This window comes from Nelumbo lutea, chromosome 3 (assembly GCF_056320005.1).
Source record: "Nelumbo lutea isolate HS-2025 chromosome 3, American lotus-T2T, whole genome shotgun sequence".
Taxonomy (NCBI): Eukaryota; Viridiplantae; Streptophyta; class Magnoliopsida; order Proteales; family Nelumbonaceae; genus Nelumbo; species Nelumbo lutea.
Genome location: NC_142686.1, coordinates 24,349,688 through 24,366,659, shown reverse-complemented (window position 1 = coordinate 24,366,659; position 16,972 = coordinate 24,349,688). Strand labels below are relative to the sequence as shown.

Below are 16,972 nucleotides of genomic sequence, written 5' to 3'. Positions count from 1 at the left end.
TCACCATGAGAACCGTGTACATAGAGGACCTGCCTCGACCTAGCATTCTCAGGGGGCAGAGGAGGACGCTCCCGTCGTTCAAGCAGAGTCGAGCTGGATTGACCCGCTCACGAGCTTCTTGCTACATGGGAACCTCCCTGGAGATCGCAATGCAGCCAGAAGGGTGCAGCGCCAGGCAGCCAAATACGTCATAATAGACGAGCGGTTGTACAAGAGATTCTACACGCTCCCCTATCTGCGTTGCTTGCGACCCACCAAAGCCAGCTCGTACTCCACGACATTTATGAGGGTCTGTGTGGCGGACACCTGGGGGAGCAGGGCCCTCGCCCAAAAGGCACTTCAACAAGGATACTATTGGCCAACAATGAAGGCAGACGCTACTGAGCTCATCAGAAAATGTGACAAATGCCAAAGACATGCCAACATTGACCACCAACCTGCTACCGACCTCAAGTATCTCACCAGCCCGTGGCCTTTCGCGCAGTGGGGCATCGATCTACTTGGGCCATTCTTGCCAACAACGGGTGGAAGAAAGTTCTTAGTAGTGGCGATGGACTATTTTACCAAGTGGGTGGAAGCCGAGCCCCTTGTGACGATCACAACCCGAAATGTCCAAAACTTCTTTTGGAAGAACATTGTGTGCCACTTCGGACTACCTCGGGTATTGATTTTCGACAATGGCAAACAGTTCAAAGACATCAGATTTCAAGATTGGTGCCGAGACATGGGGATCCAACAAAACTTTACTTCAGTCGTGCACCCTCAAGCAAACGGTCAGGCAGAAGTCACGAACAGAGCCATCCTCCACGGACTAAAGGCATGGCTGGACTGAGCTAAAGGATTGTGGGCAGATGAACTACCCAGTGTCTCGTGGGCTTACTGGACCACGGAGAAGACCGCCACAGCAGAAACACCCTTCAATCTCATCTATGGCACCGAAGCAGTGATCCTCGCAGAGATCGAAGTACCTACGCTACGACTACAAGAATACAATGATCAGACAAACGAATATGAACTACGTACCAACCTCGATCTACTCAATGAAGTAAGGGACCTCACGTACATTAAGACCGTAGCCTACCAGCAGAGAGTAGCTCGGTACTATAACGCCAGGGTCAAGAAGCGGAACCTCCGCGTTGGCGACCTGGTTCTTCGTAAAGTTATTGTACCTGAGCCCAGTGCTGGCAAGCTCGGGCCCAATTGGGAAGGTCCTTACCGAGTGAAACGAGTGCTCGGGCAGGGAACGTACGAACTCGAGACCCTCGAAGGGAAACAAATACCTCGAGCATGGAATATTGTCAACCTAAGACAATACTATTTGTAAGAATCGAGTAGGCCACAAGCCACTCCTCAAGCCTAAGGGCCAGAATATCGAGCTAACATGACCTCGGCACATAAGATCTAGCCGCCACTTCGGCCTGGGTATGATCTAGGAGCGGACTACGAGTCCCTCCCTAAGCCTAAGGGCCACAAGAAAATCCCAGCTGCCACTTCGGCATAGCAAACCAACAGAAACCTGGTTATCTCTAACCCTTAAGGGAAAGATAGCTCGGGTGTGAACCCTACGGTGCCTATACCCTTGTTGTTCTCACTCGGCTCGATAACCCGCGCAACCCGAAGTAACACAACTTCACTCAGTCACCCCTACCGCCAACTCGGGGGCTTGAGAGCTCAGGTAAACCACACATTAAATCGACCTACTTGGAGTCCACTCACACTTAGAAATATTTTCGCAGTCGGAGATACTTGAAAGAAACTGTATTTTATTAACAAGAGTTCAAGTACAAGAGCTTTTACCCGAGCTTGAACCCAAGATGATACATTTACAGTTCAGAAAAGGAAAAGATTAAGTTACAAACATAAGGAGCAAACTACTTTGGGGGCTCGCTGCCTTTATCAGGGACTCCCTCAGGGACGGTGTCCAGACCGGCATCCTCCACTCCATCTTCGGGATGTTCATCCTCGGAATTGGGGTCGTCTTTTGATTGACACACAATGTCGTCAGTGATTCACGAAGTGGTGATGGCACTCGTATCTAGCTCGGGGTAGAGGTGCCTAATCAGCCACCAACTAAGCTTGAAGCCCTTATGGTAGGCCTCCGTCATCACATCGTCAAATCTCGAGGACTTGACGTAATTGATGACAGCTTGGGTCTTGGCCTCTTCAAGAGCACCTTCGAAGATTGTGGTCTTCTCCTTTATGTCCTCCCGGAGGTACCCCACTTCATGCTCCAACCTCCCCTTCGCCTCCTTGAGGCCTTGCACCTCGAGCTTCAAGGCATCCCGCACTGCCTTGAGGCTGCTTACTTTGAGCCCTAAGGCCTCCTGACCGACCTTGAGGCCGTTCACCTCGGCCCTCAACCTGTCCTTGTCTTGGGCCAGCTCCCCCTTCACTGCCATCAATGCCTCGATAAAGCTCCTTTGAGCTGAGGCATCACTCTCCAGGCGATGAACCTGACAACGAGCTGCCCTCAACTCGGTGTGGGTGGTGCGAGAAGACTCCTCGACCTCCAGAGTACGCCTCAGGTGCCGATCTGATTGGAGAGTCAAGGCGTGAATGGCAGTGTTCACCTGCGAAATGGAAACCGGTCAAAAAAAAAGGGGGAGAGAAGAGAAGAAGAGAAAAAGAAGAGAAACTCACCACCATAGTATGTGTAGCAGCTCAGGCACCGAGCTGACCAGGAGTGAGTTCGGCCCACTCGCTAACCTCCCCCGGATATGAAGTAAGTGTGCTCTTCTTCAGGCTGCACTTGGGGTTCAAGACGGATTGGCTCCCCTGACCCTCCAAGCTGGAAGCCGTCATCTCCACATCGTGAGTGGAGCTCTCAGAGGTCTCAGCGGTAGCGGGATGAGCGCTTTCCCTAGCAAGCTGGGTGGGGTCGGCAGTGGCCTCGGCGGGCTCAATGGCAGGTTCCGCTGTCACCGCGGGCTCCTTAGGTACAACCTCCTCTTCCAAGTCTACGATGGGCACGACTGTCACCTCGGGCCCCGAGGCAGAGGTCTGCGGAGGTCGAGGCTCGACTGGAGCTGGCAGGGACTCAACGCGCACCTTCTTTACCACGCGCTTCTTCCTCTTCATCTGGCGGAAGAGTCTCTAGTTATCTATCTTCTCCGCCTCCATGGGACCTGCAGTGAAAGACGACATCAGTAACTCGAAAAATGTGTGAGCGGAAAAGCCGACGTGGGAAAAACCTACCCAGACTCAAGCTCGCTCGGACGAGCTTCTCCTCAGAGGTGAAGTCCTTATAATGTAACCCAAGCCTAGCCAACGACTGGAGCTCCTTCTTAATCTTCCCATCTAGGATGACACTAGGGTCTTGAATGGCTATCCTCCAATCGGTGGGGAAGGGCCACCCCATGTTACTTCGGACTACGAAGTAGTCTCGCTTCCAAGCTGGGACTTTGCTCGGGAGCTTGTGCATAAGCTTAAAACCCGGGCGGGGGGACAGGTAGTAAGACCGCCTATGCTTGGGGAGAGTGCCCAAAGCGCTCTTCTTTATGGCCAATATCGTACTAAGGACATCCAAGTCTATTGAAAGGGAACGGTCAAAACAAAGAGAAATGGACCCCACCACATTCCTTATGGAGTTCGAGTGGAGTTGGTCCAGGGTAATGTTGAAGTGTACCAACACCTCAACAATTAAGGGGTGGAGAGGAAGTCTGAGCCTGGCTACCAGTTGTTCCTTGAAGATCACGATCTCGTTGGGACCGTGCTACCAACACCTCAACAATTAAAGGGTGGAGAGGAAGTCTGAGCCTGGCTACCAGTTGTTCCTTGAAGATCACGATCTCGTTGGGACCGTGCTCCCATGGGAAGTTACCGGTGGGAAGACTATACAAGTACTCGCTGGGGAGGCGGAACCTCTGTATGAGGTCCTGAAGCCTCTCCGAGGTCATGGTGGAGGGACCGAACTGATCTGGTTCCCGACCTCGATGGGAGGTAGATGCCAAATGACCCGAAGCCACCCGTACTTCGGACGGCTGGGTAGCAGGGGGGACATCCTGAGCCGAGGTGCCTACCTCAGGCTCGTCGATGAGGTCATCTACACTAGACGACATACCGAACTAGAAGGGAAAAGGAGGCTCGAGAGGACTCACCTAAGAAATGCAAACCGGGTTGGAAGGACAGGACGAACTGGAAGATCCGAGCTAAGAAACCCTTGGCACGAGCTTAAACACTAGCAATGGAGGCTTTGTGGTGAAGAAAATGGCCAAGGGACCCCCTATTTATAGCCGCAACCGCGAGATCTTTGAGGCAAAAACGATTTAGCGTGTTTTTGACGTCCGCGAAGTCTAAGTCGCGTGAAGTCCGCACGTAACCCGGGCTTGACCCAGACCTCTTTTCGATCGGGCCAGCGCTAGACCGGTAAAGTTGAACGGAACACACGGCAACGCAACACAAACACCAACGCCGAATCCACCCAGCGCATCATGACCTCCCCGCGCTGGGTCACCGCCACCAACGCAGGGAGTGGGGGACAATTGATGGAGGGTGATTTGGTCGGACCTCGTAGCTCAGGTACACGTAGACGTGACCTAGCTCAAACGGTGACTTAGCACAACGGACTGAGCACAGCTCGGTGGGGAACTCCCACCGAGCTCGATGTGGCAGCTCGGCGAGTAAACTATTCACCGGAAGCCGCCTCGCTCGCACCCCCTCCCCGGGGTCAAGGGACTTCGAGGGCCCGAGCTCGAGGCGCCCTGACCCCTTTTTGAGACTCGAGCTCCTCCCAATGGACTTCAGGTCACCCCCAAGCCAGAACACACTGATTCCTCTTTGAACGCCCCGAGGCACAAAGACCTCAGGTCGGCTAGCTCGACACAACCGGCAGCAGGCGGCCCGTCACTTAAGGAATAGCCCAGCTCAGGGTAATCCATAGGAGGGCAGTTCGGCATACCATAGGATGGCTTCCTGCCCGACCGCCGTACTTGACAAGCCTGCGAATTGCTGGCATGTCCCCTCTCCGCACCTGCCACCTTTAGGAAGCGACCCACGCCTGACAGACACGTACCCTGCACGACGGCCCCGCACGTGCCACCTCAGCCTCGCTTGTAGTGGTTGTGGCAGACTGACAGTGGCGGTTATACCTGCCCTGTCAGAAGTCAGAGGACTGGGAGCAATGGAATTCTATTATAAGGAGCTCACCCTCGAAGAACAAGGTATATTGAATTACCAGCGCAACTTGCACTCTTAGCTTTCGCTTTCTTTCCGCTTCTTACACACAATACTAACTTAAGCATCGGAGCGTTCCCACCGGGAAACCCCCTGGGAATTCTTCATCTCTCATTCAGTTTCAGGTACCCCTCAGGAGCCACTCAAGTGCCAGTTAGGAGTGATCGAATTGTGCTACATTAATTCCAAAACACATCTTGAATTTTCGATAATCGAATGAAATTATGTAATACACAACAAGCAAATACAATTCTAATTTGCTTATGAAGTGGGTATGGAAGCATCAACTTCAGTATTGGGAATCTTGCCTTAAAAACACCAAAGCAACGTTCTATGACATTCAACAATGAAGAATGAATATAATTAAAGTACTCTTCAACATTCTTGGGTCGACCACCTCTTCCTTGAAAGTCTCTTAAATGGTATCTCTCTGCTCAATATGGAGACAGAAGTCCAGGCATATTTGTATAACCTGAGTCAACTACATAATATTTTCCTATATGATAGAACAAATGTACTAGTGTATTGAATAAAAAAACTCCGGTTAATTATTTGATAGTTTTGCTAACCTTATGGTGGTAGTAGGAACATATTGTCGGGGTTTTGAACTATCTCCAAGAAAACTCTTGAATCATATGCAACACCCTTCCATCCTGCCTCAACAAAAGCGAAGAGCATGTCAAATGAACATGAACACATCACATTCTGGGTGGTCATTGATTTTCTTCCCCTAAATGGAACTTGATCACCATATGGAACACAAGCATGAACATGGGTTCCATCTGTTGCACCTACACAATTCTACAGATGAAAAAAATAATCCAGTTTGGTAATGGATTTTTAATAAAGAATAAATAATTAAAAAAAAATTATCTCACATATAGTATGAGATACCTCGAACCATGGATAACATTTTGGATTGTTGAGTATCTCAGGCGGTACAGTAGTTAGATCACCGGGTCGTACAATTTCCATGCCAAATTCACAAATTGCCTTCAATGCAAAATTAAAGTGTGTGAAATGGTTTACCCAGAGTGTTGAAAGTGGTCTGCAATATCTCTATTTAATTTGTTGTGTCTTATGATCTTTAAAAGAATTCCAACATGTTCATCAGTTGATACATATCTACTTTCACTAACCCTCATTGTCTCAATGCACCTACTAGGCTAACAAATGCTTTTGGGGCCATTCTAAACATTTCCAAACACCTATTACCTTCATTGCATGACATTTTTCAACCACTCTGACCCAGTCAAAATGTCATTGTGGTAAGTGTCTTTGAGAGATACATTTCTTCCTTCTCAAGTTCCTTTGCAATGAGGGCATTTGTCGTCATTTACTGCTCTTCATCATCTACAACAGTAGCCAAAATTGCTTGTAGCACTACCCTCTTGGTCAGACTATCAACCATTGTAAATCTGATACAACATTTACATATAAACATAAGGTTTTATGTTTGATTAATTGCAAGCTTGCACGTCATAAATTAAGGACCAAATGTGCTACCCTATCCATTAAACCATCCAAACAATAATTAATAAGCAATCCACAGAACTATATAATACCATATGAATTGTATTTACTGAAACCACTGTTCAATCCTACACATATAAAGTATTTTAAGAAGTCATAACAATTCTAAACAATTGTTCACCTAAAACATTAAAAAAAGGTTTGTGGATGAGAACATAACATTCAAGAGTAACGATTAAGGACACCGAACACCCAATTCTTCCTAAGATTAATAGGCATGTTCATGAAACACTCTCTTGCATCCGGCTTCTCAAACACTTCATAAAGTTTTAGGTAGTCATTATGATCCAGCCCTACAATATAATTCAACTCTACTAAAACATTGTTCATAGAGACATGATTCTTTGATTTCTTATTCATTCCATTAATTGTTTCCACCAACTTCTCAAATCTCTGTATCAGAAAATTCAAACGGCCTCTTCCTACGAGCATATTGCTTGGTGGTTGTGGTAGAAATTTGATCACCATCAATATTGGTTGAATCAGCAATGCCAGGTGATGGTTGTTGAATTTCATCAAGGTGTGGATCATTGGAGACATGCCCGTCCTCTCGGGGTGGAGATTGTATTCCACGTGCTAGAGATGCAGAGAATCTTCTTGTAGGTGTGGTACCCCCAAATATAATTTCAAGGTTGTTATACTCTGGACAACCCATACTACGAAATCTTTTCGCCTTGGGGCTAGCCTAAAAAGATAAGGGGACACCAATCAATATATACATTTACATACATATAAAGTCCCAAATAAAGAAGACCTCTAAATAAATTCAAAGTTTAGAAAATACCAATAAATAATTCTCCTATGTCTCTTGGGAGGCTACAACCATCTGCTTCTCCTCATCCCAGCCAAATCCCGTTTGTCCAAACCTCAATTTCTTAAAATCCTTATACCTACTTTTTAGATCTTGTATTTTGTTACTGAAGGATTTAGCGTTGCATTTCAACCCAACTTGTGCAAAAAAACTTTGTCGAACATCCTCTCCAACCATTTGGTTTCAGACACCCAGAAACCATTCCCCCACTCTGTACTTGAAGTACTAGTAAATCTATGAAAATATTTTCTTGAGCAAGAAAATATATAATAAACAGACCATTCCCCCACTCTGTACTACACTATTTTCCATCTATATAATAAACAGATCATTAGTTACTATCAAAGTGCTAGAATCATTTTAAATTTTGTGTTGAATAAGCAAATAACACAAGTATGGAATTACTTGCAGTGATAGCTGTCAACTGTGGTAGATGAACCCAAAAAATATGCAAATGGTTGTAATATAAAGCTGTACAAAAAATGAAAACAAAATTTGTTAGCTTCAGCAAACTTGCTGGTACAACCCCCAAGCAACCAAGTTCACCACCTTAGAAAGATACAATAAAAAAATAAAAGGTATATGTAAACAGGTCTTTTTACATCAAATATATGTAAACAGGTGGAGAAGCATATGATACATGTAAGCAGGTCCTTCACAACTCTATGTGGATTGCATTGTTGATCAGAACTATTCATTGGAACACTCCCTTAATTACTTCAGGTTTTATTTTTTTTTCTGCAATGCAAATAAATAAAATAAAGCAGAAACTGAAAAAATAAATAAGAATTTACACTGAAATCATCCTTGGTGTCTACTATGTTAAGCCTCATTAAAAACTATTCTTAATGAAATTTATTGATAATACATAATATCCAAATTAATTTTGATGGATAATATTTCATTCAAATTCAAATATTATTGCTAATAGGAATTCAAATCTACATACATTTGATCTGGATCCAACCCATTTACAGCCTTGAATAACAATGAAAGCTCTAGAGAGATGTGCAACTCAGTTTGGTTTGGGTTTGAGGTCAATTTGATTAAGTAGCATGCTTTTTAGGCCCTAATTGAATTAGATTGGATGAGTGTGTTCTTCTAGAGGGTCGGTGTATGCATGCTTTTTACAAATACTTATGTCTCACATGTTCAAATACCAATCTTTATTGCTTGGAACCAACTAGTAATAGAAGTGATTCTGATGGAGCAAAATCTGTTTCACCCAATCTTTATAGATTGGAACCAACCAAATTAATAAATAGAAATGATTCTGATGCACCCAGATCAATAAACTGAGCTTCCATACTGCGCCTTTACATAAAAAATTATTGATTGCTTTACTCCGACATTAGAGTTCAAGTATGGATTCCGAAGCATCATAGCCCAAAGAAATTAAAAAAGAAAAAAGAAAAATCAATATACATCTGGCAAAACTTGTTGGGGATACAGTGAGCAAGGAATCCATATTGCAGATAGTATATATGCACATTAGGAAACAGTTAGGTGATAACTATTATTCACTCCATTACATAGGTCAAAGTTATTTCATAATCCCCAATGAATGTAACATGATGCATGAAATCTAGGGCTTATGAACAAGGACAACTCTCCACCCAAAATGAATTATTAGCTAGGCAAGGCAGTCCAACTTCCAATCACAACCGGTAGTCAGTCAGCAAGATTAAATCACATTAATTCATTTACAGTGGAACTGTTTTTCTCTTTGTTGCTTTGGAATAATGTGTGGTAGATCATAGATATATAGATGCATTGGATATTTTTTTTTATCTATCTATAATCAAAATTCAAAATGATTGTACTCTGAGACAAATGTAAAGAGAATCAAAGGCTAAAGCTCAATATGATCCTGCACAGCTAAAGCTTTGCATAGTAGCATTGTAATCTATAAGTGTTAAAAAACTGATAACGAGTGTAAACTCCAAAACAGAGAGGTGAGAGGTGAGTCTTGTCACCGACTCTAATCACACAAATCACAAACATCAATCTCAGACCACCGTAATATTATTTACAGGAGGACGTCATGGCCTACACATGGATATATAATGTCTAGAGCAGATATTTTGGTAGGACTAGAAGTAGGAGACGAAGAAGAAATTCCAGACAAAGAAGGGAAATGGGGTTGTACCTGTCTTGTTAGCAAGTTTTCAAACCTCCGATTGTTGCAAGTTACCCTGATGGTATACCTGCAAAAAGGAGAGAAAGATTAGACCGCATGAAGAAGAAAAATAGCAAGAAGACACTTGAAGAAGAAGAGAATATTATGCAGGTCGACAATGGCGGAGCTGAGAGCTAGGGCTCGAAACATCTGAGAGTCTTTATCAAAGGATTGGTATTTTGTCACAAGCATGTGCGTTGAGGCACGCGCTCGAAGAAGGCAGAAGATTGCGGAAGCCCGAAAAAGCCCAAATTCGGGCATTTGGCATCTTTTGCGGGTTGCGTCTTTTTACAAATATATCTATCATTTACCAAATGGAAAAAGCCTGAAAATCAAACTTATGGGCTTCAAAACAGCCAAAAGCCTGTGCGAACATTATTTAGATATGACATTTGAAACTTTACAATTCGATCTGATTATTACGTATTTGGATGAGGTGTTTATGTAATCAAATTTAGATTTTCAATCTGCAACCGATTAATAATAAAAATAAAAAATTAAATAAAAATAAAATACATAATGTTTATAAAAAAAACCGAATACATTATTACTATCTTTATCATCATCTAGAATTACCACATGCTCATTTACTAGTTTGTGTGTGTGTCATTTGGCTTTTTTTTTTTTTTTTTGAAAGATCTTTTGGAAGATTTGACAACCAAAAGATGTAATGAGTTTTTACATAAAGATTTTGGCAGCCCACATAACGCTTGGTTGGAGGTGTGTTTTTCCACACGAAGCCAAGGCTTGAAAAAGCGAAAAAAAGGCAAAAAGCTATATTTATATCTTTTCGAAATGAGTTCAAACTGAACTTCTTGCATCTTTTTGGCTACAATCTTTTGACGAAAAGATCTTCCCTCAACCAAATAGAGAAAGACTAAAAAATGTGAACTATCGTGCTTCTAAAAACCCAACAACCTACGTGAAAAGACACGCCAAATGGACCCTGAGTCAATGGCTCAACTATACTGCTAACAGTTTTAGTATAGCGAGTTAGAAATTGATCAAAATTGAGACTGTAACCGGATCAACGCCAGTGGCCTACTTGGATGGAATCCCAATTTCCAAATGAAACACCTTGGAATAGTGCTACAAGCCGGGTCGGGTTAGGTTAGGTTGAGGCCAACCTAGCCCAACCCTAAGTTCTAAACCCCCAACCCTAACCTAACCCAACCCGACCAACCCAATCCTAACCCTAACCCTAACTAAATTCCTTCAACCCTAACCCAACCCTAAGTCAATTTCGAGTTGGGCCCAACCCAACCTTCTTCCCATCCCTTAAAATCTCATAGAATTTCTCGATTTTAGATCTTAACTCAACTTTCACTACATATATTAATCCTATGTTTCATTATTATTTGTTTGTTGAGATTTTTTTTGTTCTTTTGGTACAAAATTTTGAAAAACAAGTGTTTGAAATGACCATAGTTTATTATGAGTTATGATTTACGATAGATCTTTTATGGGTGACAAACAACATAGAGGAGATGAAGAATAAAATTAAAAAAAAATATATAAAATAATGTTATTAAGGTTTTAGTTTTTATGATTAGAATTAAGTGAAGTAATTATCTTAAAAGAAATACATGATACTATGTGGTGGGGGCTATACAAATATTATCTATCTAAACAAATCAATTTATGGTATATATTACATATGACATATAGAATCTGGTTCAGATTTGATTGAATTGTCTAAAAGGTCAACCATAACGCAACCCTAACTAAAATTGGGTTCATGAATTTCAACCCTAACCCTAACCCGAGCATCAACCCTACCCGATCAAACTTTTTCGAACCCAAGTGCAGCATTACGTTGAATGGTTGAAGCGTACTCAGTACGGGGTGGTCATCAACGAAAAAAAAAAAATCTGTGTCGTGAGCCCAGTGCCATATGCTTTATGCATCCTGTGGGTCCACCAAGAGACCAAAAGTTGCAGTAACGTAGCAGTGGCTCCACATTTCAAATCAAATGGCCATTCGGCTATCTATTCGCCAACGAGTACTTCGCGTCATGTCCTTGAGTGAAGACAGAAGGCCTTGATTATCGGACGGACGCATAATACCCTCATGAGTTTTATAATGCCCATTATGTTTGGTCGTTCCCAAGCAACGGTGGATCATGAATTCATGATTCCCTTTCATGCTTTCTCACCCTAGTACCCGTGCGTAATGCTTGGATCTTAAATGGGCCACTGCACAACGACTACCAAAGCCCAAGAATTCAAGAATTTAGGTTAGGTGTGTGTACGCGCACTCCTGCGCCTTTTAGAATATAGCCTCATGAAGTATTCAAAGGATCAACTAAAACCGAAGCATGCCCGAACGTTAAAACCGCTGTCTCTGTCCTCATCACCCCCCCCCTCTCTCTCTCTCATGTATATAATTCCCGGCGATTTTAGAAACGAAAAGAAACATTCATTCCTTTTCCTGCTTCTCGTCTCTGAAAACCCTCTCAAGTCGAACTGGAGGGATTTTCTCTTCATATCTCTCGCAAGTTTTTGGCGGAAGATCTCTGAAATCAATCGGTCGACAATAATTGGAGGAACGAAAGAGACAAGAGCTTCGGTCTCAGCTCCCCCCCCCCCCCCCCGCGCGACTCGTCCCACCTAACCAATGGTGACTTCGAGAGTTTCAGAAGGAGAGAGGTCGCAGGAGTTCACGTTCATGGCTCGTGAAAACTCCAGGCCCTTGCACAATTTCTCGTTGCCTTACTTGAAATGGGGGAAACAAAGGCGTCTTAGATGTGTCAGAGTGATTCCAGATGGAGAAACCCCCTCTCTCGGTCGCAGATCCCCGGCTTCTGACGTCGAAGCGGAACGTTTTGTCGACGAAAAGAAGCAACACGAATCACTGAAGCGCAGATACTCCAAAGGCACCGGGAGCTTTATGAAATGGCAGTTGCCGCCGATTGGAGTTTCTGGAGGGATGTCTAAGGTGGAGAGGGGTGGAGAAGACAGAATTGAAGCACTCAGGATAAACATCGATTTTCATCTCCTTGAGGTTGCACATAAGAAGGATTTGACGGCTAAGGATGATGCAGAAGAAGATGAACCATCGTCGTCGTCGGCGGCGGCTAGGCCGTGGAATCTTAGAACACGAAGAGATGCTTGTAAGGCTCCAAATGAAACTGGAGGTGTCTTGAAAAATGAAGAGAAGCAACAGAATTCTTCTCCCACGCGAGCTGAGAATTCAACGATGAAATCGCTTAGGTCGAGAGGTTTAGCTTCTACCCAGTGTGTGGAGAAGAAGGAGCGCGAAAAGTTCTCGATCTCCCTTTCTAGGGAGGAGATAGAGGACGACTTTGTAGGAATAACTGGGACAAGACCGCATCGAAGGCCAAAGAAGAGGGCTAGGAACATTCAAAAGCTGCTTGATGTAATAAATTTGCCTTCTTTTCTTCTTTGATGGATTTTGTCTTTGCTCCAAATGCTTCTTTTTCTCTATTCTCATGTTTCATGTACGAAAAGAATATAAAATCTTTGTGCTTTTTATATTTTATATAAAATGAATTCTAACGCCTAGTTGGTAAACTTTGCAGGCAACTTTGCCTGGTTTATGGTTGACGGAAATAACGCCTGATACGTACAAGGTTCCTGATTTTCCCGAACCCGGAAAGGTGAATATTATGCATCTCTGTTCATTTTGCTCGTTTTTTCTTCTTTTTCTTTTAGGGTCTTCGGAGATTCGTTTATTTTATTTCTTTTCTTCCTCCTTCATTGAGAATTTCTTTTTTTTTTTTTTTATCTCCCCACTTTCCCTTTATTTTTTATGAAGGTTTCGCGTTATGCAATTCTTCTGCATGCTAAGCTAATACTGTTAATCTTGATTTCTGCAGATGTAGAGATTAACGCCAGGATAGTTTTGAGAAGTTACAAGGTTTCGGTTCGCTGACTCTGGTGCATTTTGACCTCATCTATCTGTACATTGGAATTTGACAAGAAGATGTTTAATTTCCTGGTGACCTGTTGTGCAAACCCACTTATTTTTAGATGCTAATTTCATTTATTGTCTTCATTTATTCCTTTTTTCTTCTAATTATGAGAATGCTTGGCATAAATGTGGCTCCTACAAGAGACAAGAAAAGAATATTCTTGGCTTTGAGCTTTATCCTCTGAATGCACTGTAATGTTCATGCATGTAATATGTCCATCCTATTATTTTTTCTTACTATAAGGAATCGAAAAGCAAGAGTAAATGAATTTGCCTTCAAACTTTCAGAGGCATCCTATTGTCATACAATTTTAGATTTTTCTCGGTTCTTTATGTTCTCCTGCATTTACATGAGAGTTGATTTGCTTATTTAGGAATCACTGTTCTCGCAGCTATAGACCCAAGATTTGACCACAACGCAATTGGAGCATATAATTGTTCCTTTTAATTGACCGAGTTTTTATTTATTTATTTTATTTTTGAAGAAAAGTTGAAATAATAAGGTAGAAATGGTCCCCGTTGCTGTTTGTGGGCTTTCTTTCATTAAACCTGGTGAGTCGGTGACCATATCTTCATAGAAAACAAATAGTTGATCCACGCCAAAATCCTACTCTCAGTTGGGGCAACTTGAGCCTCTCTGACTGTTGAACCCACACCTACTGTAGTTTGCAAGTGATCAGTTTGACAATTCTATCCAAAGCCGTGAGCTTCAATGTGATTTAGACTTCTATAGAGGTTGATGCATGACATTGTCATGGGTAATTGATAATTACTGATTTTCTTTACAGTCACCTGCTCTGCACCTCCTCTTCAATTTTTATTAATTAGACACAAATGCATACACATCATGACAAATCAATTGAAACAGAATGCAGGTTCCTATTCATAAGTGGATTTTAAGAATCTTTCATTCATTCTACTTGATGCTCAAGTCCTTAAACATGCTTGCATGAAAGATAACTTCTTTTTTCCATCTCTTGTTCATGGATTTGGTATCTAGAATCTGATTGAACTTTAATTTCCATCAATTTCATGGAGTACTTTTGCGCATGCTAGTCTTAACATCTTGTTTTTCAAGTCTTTTCGACCTAAAAGTAGTAGTTCTAGCTTCTTCATTTTAGAAAAGAGACAAAAATGAAGAACATCTTCAGTGACTTGGATTCTTGGAAGGTAAATTGGTTTAGGTTCGGGATAAAAATCAAAAGTAACTTCTTTTTTGGTATTGCATATTACAGATTACAGGGGAAGTCAATAGTAACATGATCCCCGCTTATAACCTGAAAGCAATGAGATTCCTGAATTGGGTAAAGATATAATGTTTCTGTTAACTTTGAGTTCTGAGATTTGCCAATTTGAGGAATGTTATACTTGTCATTTAGTTTTACTTTTACATACAAAAGGTTCTATAATTAAATGATGTAATGACCTGCAAATTACAGATATGGTGCAGGACTACCAGATCAGCACAGCACCATTTCATGTCACATAGACCAAGAGCTGATCCTCCAATGATGAGGTCTTAGGAAAATTCCTACAGCAGCGAGCATGAATTGATAAGCACTCTGTGAAGGGTATTTGGTTAGTACTAAACCACCTATTTTTCATATGGATACTTGAATACCCACTTGATACACTTGCTGCAGGGATTTTTTTTTTTCCTGTGGACCCTGCTGAAGAGGAGCCACTGCTACTCAATCCAGACCCTAGATTTTGATGATCCCCTTGGATGTGGCATATTTGAATGGGAATAACAATTGGATGACTATTCTAATAACAATTGGATGACTATTCTAATAGTGCGCATTGGGTTGTCGAAAAGCCAATTGCATATTACAAACTCTTTAACCTCTCTATATTGCTCCTTTATAACTGATATCATCTATCCCTTTTGTACTGACTCCTGTGTTTTTGCTAATGCTCTTTAATTTTCACATGACACTCTCATTCCAGTGGTCGGTTTCCCAGCCATCCTCCTGGGCTTTATGCCTAGTCGGCTCTACCCCGTTTCTTATGTGTCTGAATCCCTGGCGCAGACTATAAGCTCTCTCTCTAACCGAAAATTGGATATAAACGTCGGCAAAATGAAGGTTGTTCTGATGATAGCATGCGCCATCTAGCAGTGTGAGCACTGACCCAAATACAAACAGCCTTGCTTTTTCCAAGAACAAAGCTGCATTAAGGCTATGCTTGCTTGGCGTGACAAAAAACAAGAGAGAAGCAGAAAGTTGAGGGATAGTTGCTAACAAATTTTGTGAAATTCTAACAACTTTCCGAGTTTCTGTTTGTCTCGTATTTTCTAACCCAAATACTGATACTGCCTAAAGGGGTGATAAAATTGTAGAGAAGGTTGTGCACGAAAATGGTGGGTCCTCGGTCAGGTTAAGGCCTGCGGCATGATAGGCTTTTTTGTCCAGTCCATACCTTTTTCTAATGTTCCCTATATGAACTTAGAACTTAAATGTCGACCTTGAAATGCTTGTTGGTTTGTAGGCAAAACGTGTTTGGATGGACGAGTAAAGGCGGCTACTTGTTTTTGACCCAAAATTTCAACTTGACCAGCGTCCAGATAGGAAAATAATGCATAAGCGTATAACGATTAACGAATTAGCGTTGTATGCACTATGCAAATCAGATGCGTACTCTGATAATTAAGTTGCGATTGTGAAATTAAAGAGTTTCTGAACTAATAATGCTGGGATAAGCAGTCTCCGGGTCAAGAGAATGGTTTGAAAGTTCTTATTTTAGTCAAGGGGGTCTTCTGTAATGTTCAAACGGAATGCTTCTGTTGTTCCAGGAGTATAATGACGACACTTGTGATCATGAATCCTGCCAAATATTGCCTTGATCACCAGTTAAACCCTTAAACTATATGATTTTTTAAACCGGATCAGACCTTCCAAGTTCATGTTTGGTTTGGTTTTGTTTTCAAAACATTGAGTGACAATTACTGACATGACATTATTGCATGGGTGAAGTTGATATCTATAGAGCAACCCTGAGTAACCTGTTTTCAGGCTCAGGAAAATCACGTCATCCCCAGGGGCCGGGGGGCCTGAAATTTTTAAAATTGAACTAAAAAATGAAAATTAAACCGAAATCGAATTATAAAAAAATTGAAATAATCAAAATCGAAAATTTTGGTTTGATTTTTTATTATTTCGGTTAGAGTCAAATTTTATGAAAGCAAATTTTATTATATTATATATTAATATATAAATAATATAATATATTACACATTATATATTACATATTATATATCAAAGTTTGGTTAATTTGATTTTTTTTTCAAGTAATCGAATTTCTAATTCTAAAAATTGAAACCGAAATCAATTTAGTTAAAGACC

The 16,972-nt window shown here is 42.0% G+C and overlaps 2 protein-coding genes across 9 annotated transcripts; one reads left to right on the top strand and one right to left on the bottom strand.

The window, feature by feature from the left end:
* Positions 1 to 1,743: 1,743 nt before the first annotated feature.
* On the bottom strand, positions 1,744 to 10,007 carry LOC148863672 (uncharacterized). Of its 5 annotated transcripts, none has more exons than XR_016110710.1 (5): positions 6,388 to 6,590; positions 6,067 to 6,165; positions 5,742 to 5,973; positions 2,641 to 3,125; positions 1,744 to 2,570 (listed from the first exon to the last, which is right to left on the bottom strand). XR_016110710.1 is itself a non-coding variant. In XM_088980867.1 (5 exons), the coding sequence occupies exons 3-5, from the start codon at positions 6,391 to 6,393 to the stop codon at positions 5,743 to 5,745; spliced, it is 336 nt and encodes a 111-aa protein (XP_088836993.1). In that variant the 5' UTR covers positions 6,394 to 6,590; positions 7,922 to 7,987; positions 9,666 to 9,907; the 3' UTR covers positions 5,464 to 5,742. The 5 variants fall into 5 exon arrangements, 2 of the variants coding, with proteins under 2 accessions (XP_088836993.1, XP_088836994.1); XM_088980867.1 differs by lacking the exons at positions 1,744 to 2,570; positions 2,641 to 3,125 and adding exons at positions 7,922 to 7,987; positions 9,666 to 9,907 and having other exon boundaries at positions 5,464 to 5,973; XM_088980868.1 differs by lacking the exons at positions 1,744 to 2,570; positions 2,641 to 3,125 and adding an exon at positions 5,464 to 5,602 and having other exon boundaries at positions 6,388 to 6,522.
* A 1,949-nt stretch (positions 10,008 to 11,956) lies between these two features.
* On the top strand, positions 11,957 to 15,988 carry LOC148863671 (uncharacterized). 4 transcript variants are annotated; one of them, XR_016109079.1, is made up of 6 exons: positions 11,957 to 13,073; positions 13,237 to 13,314; positions 13,534 to 13,655; positions 14,864 to 14,932; positions 15,068 to 15,206; positions 15,579 to 15,988. XR_016109079.1 is itself a non-coding variant. In XM_088974826.1 (3 exons), the coding sequence occupies exons 1-3, from the start codon at positions 12,312 to 12,314 to the stop codon at positions 13,537 to 13,539; spliced, it is 846 nt and encodes a 281-aa protein (XP_088830952.1). In that variant the 5' UTR covers positions 11,998 to 12,311; the 3' UTR covers positions 13,540 to 13,921. The 4 variants fall into 4 exon arrangements, 1 of the variants encoding a protein (XP_088830952.1); XR_016109078.1 differs by lacking the exon at positions 15,579 to 15,988 and having other exon boundaries at positions 15,068 to 15,456; XR_016109080.1 differs by lacking the exon at positions 14,864 to 14,932 and having other exon boundaries at positions 11,998 to 13,073.
* Positions 15,989 to 16,972: the final 984 nt, after the last annotated feature.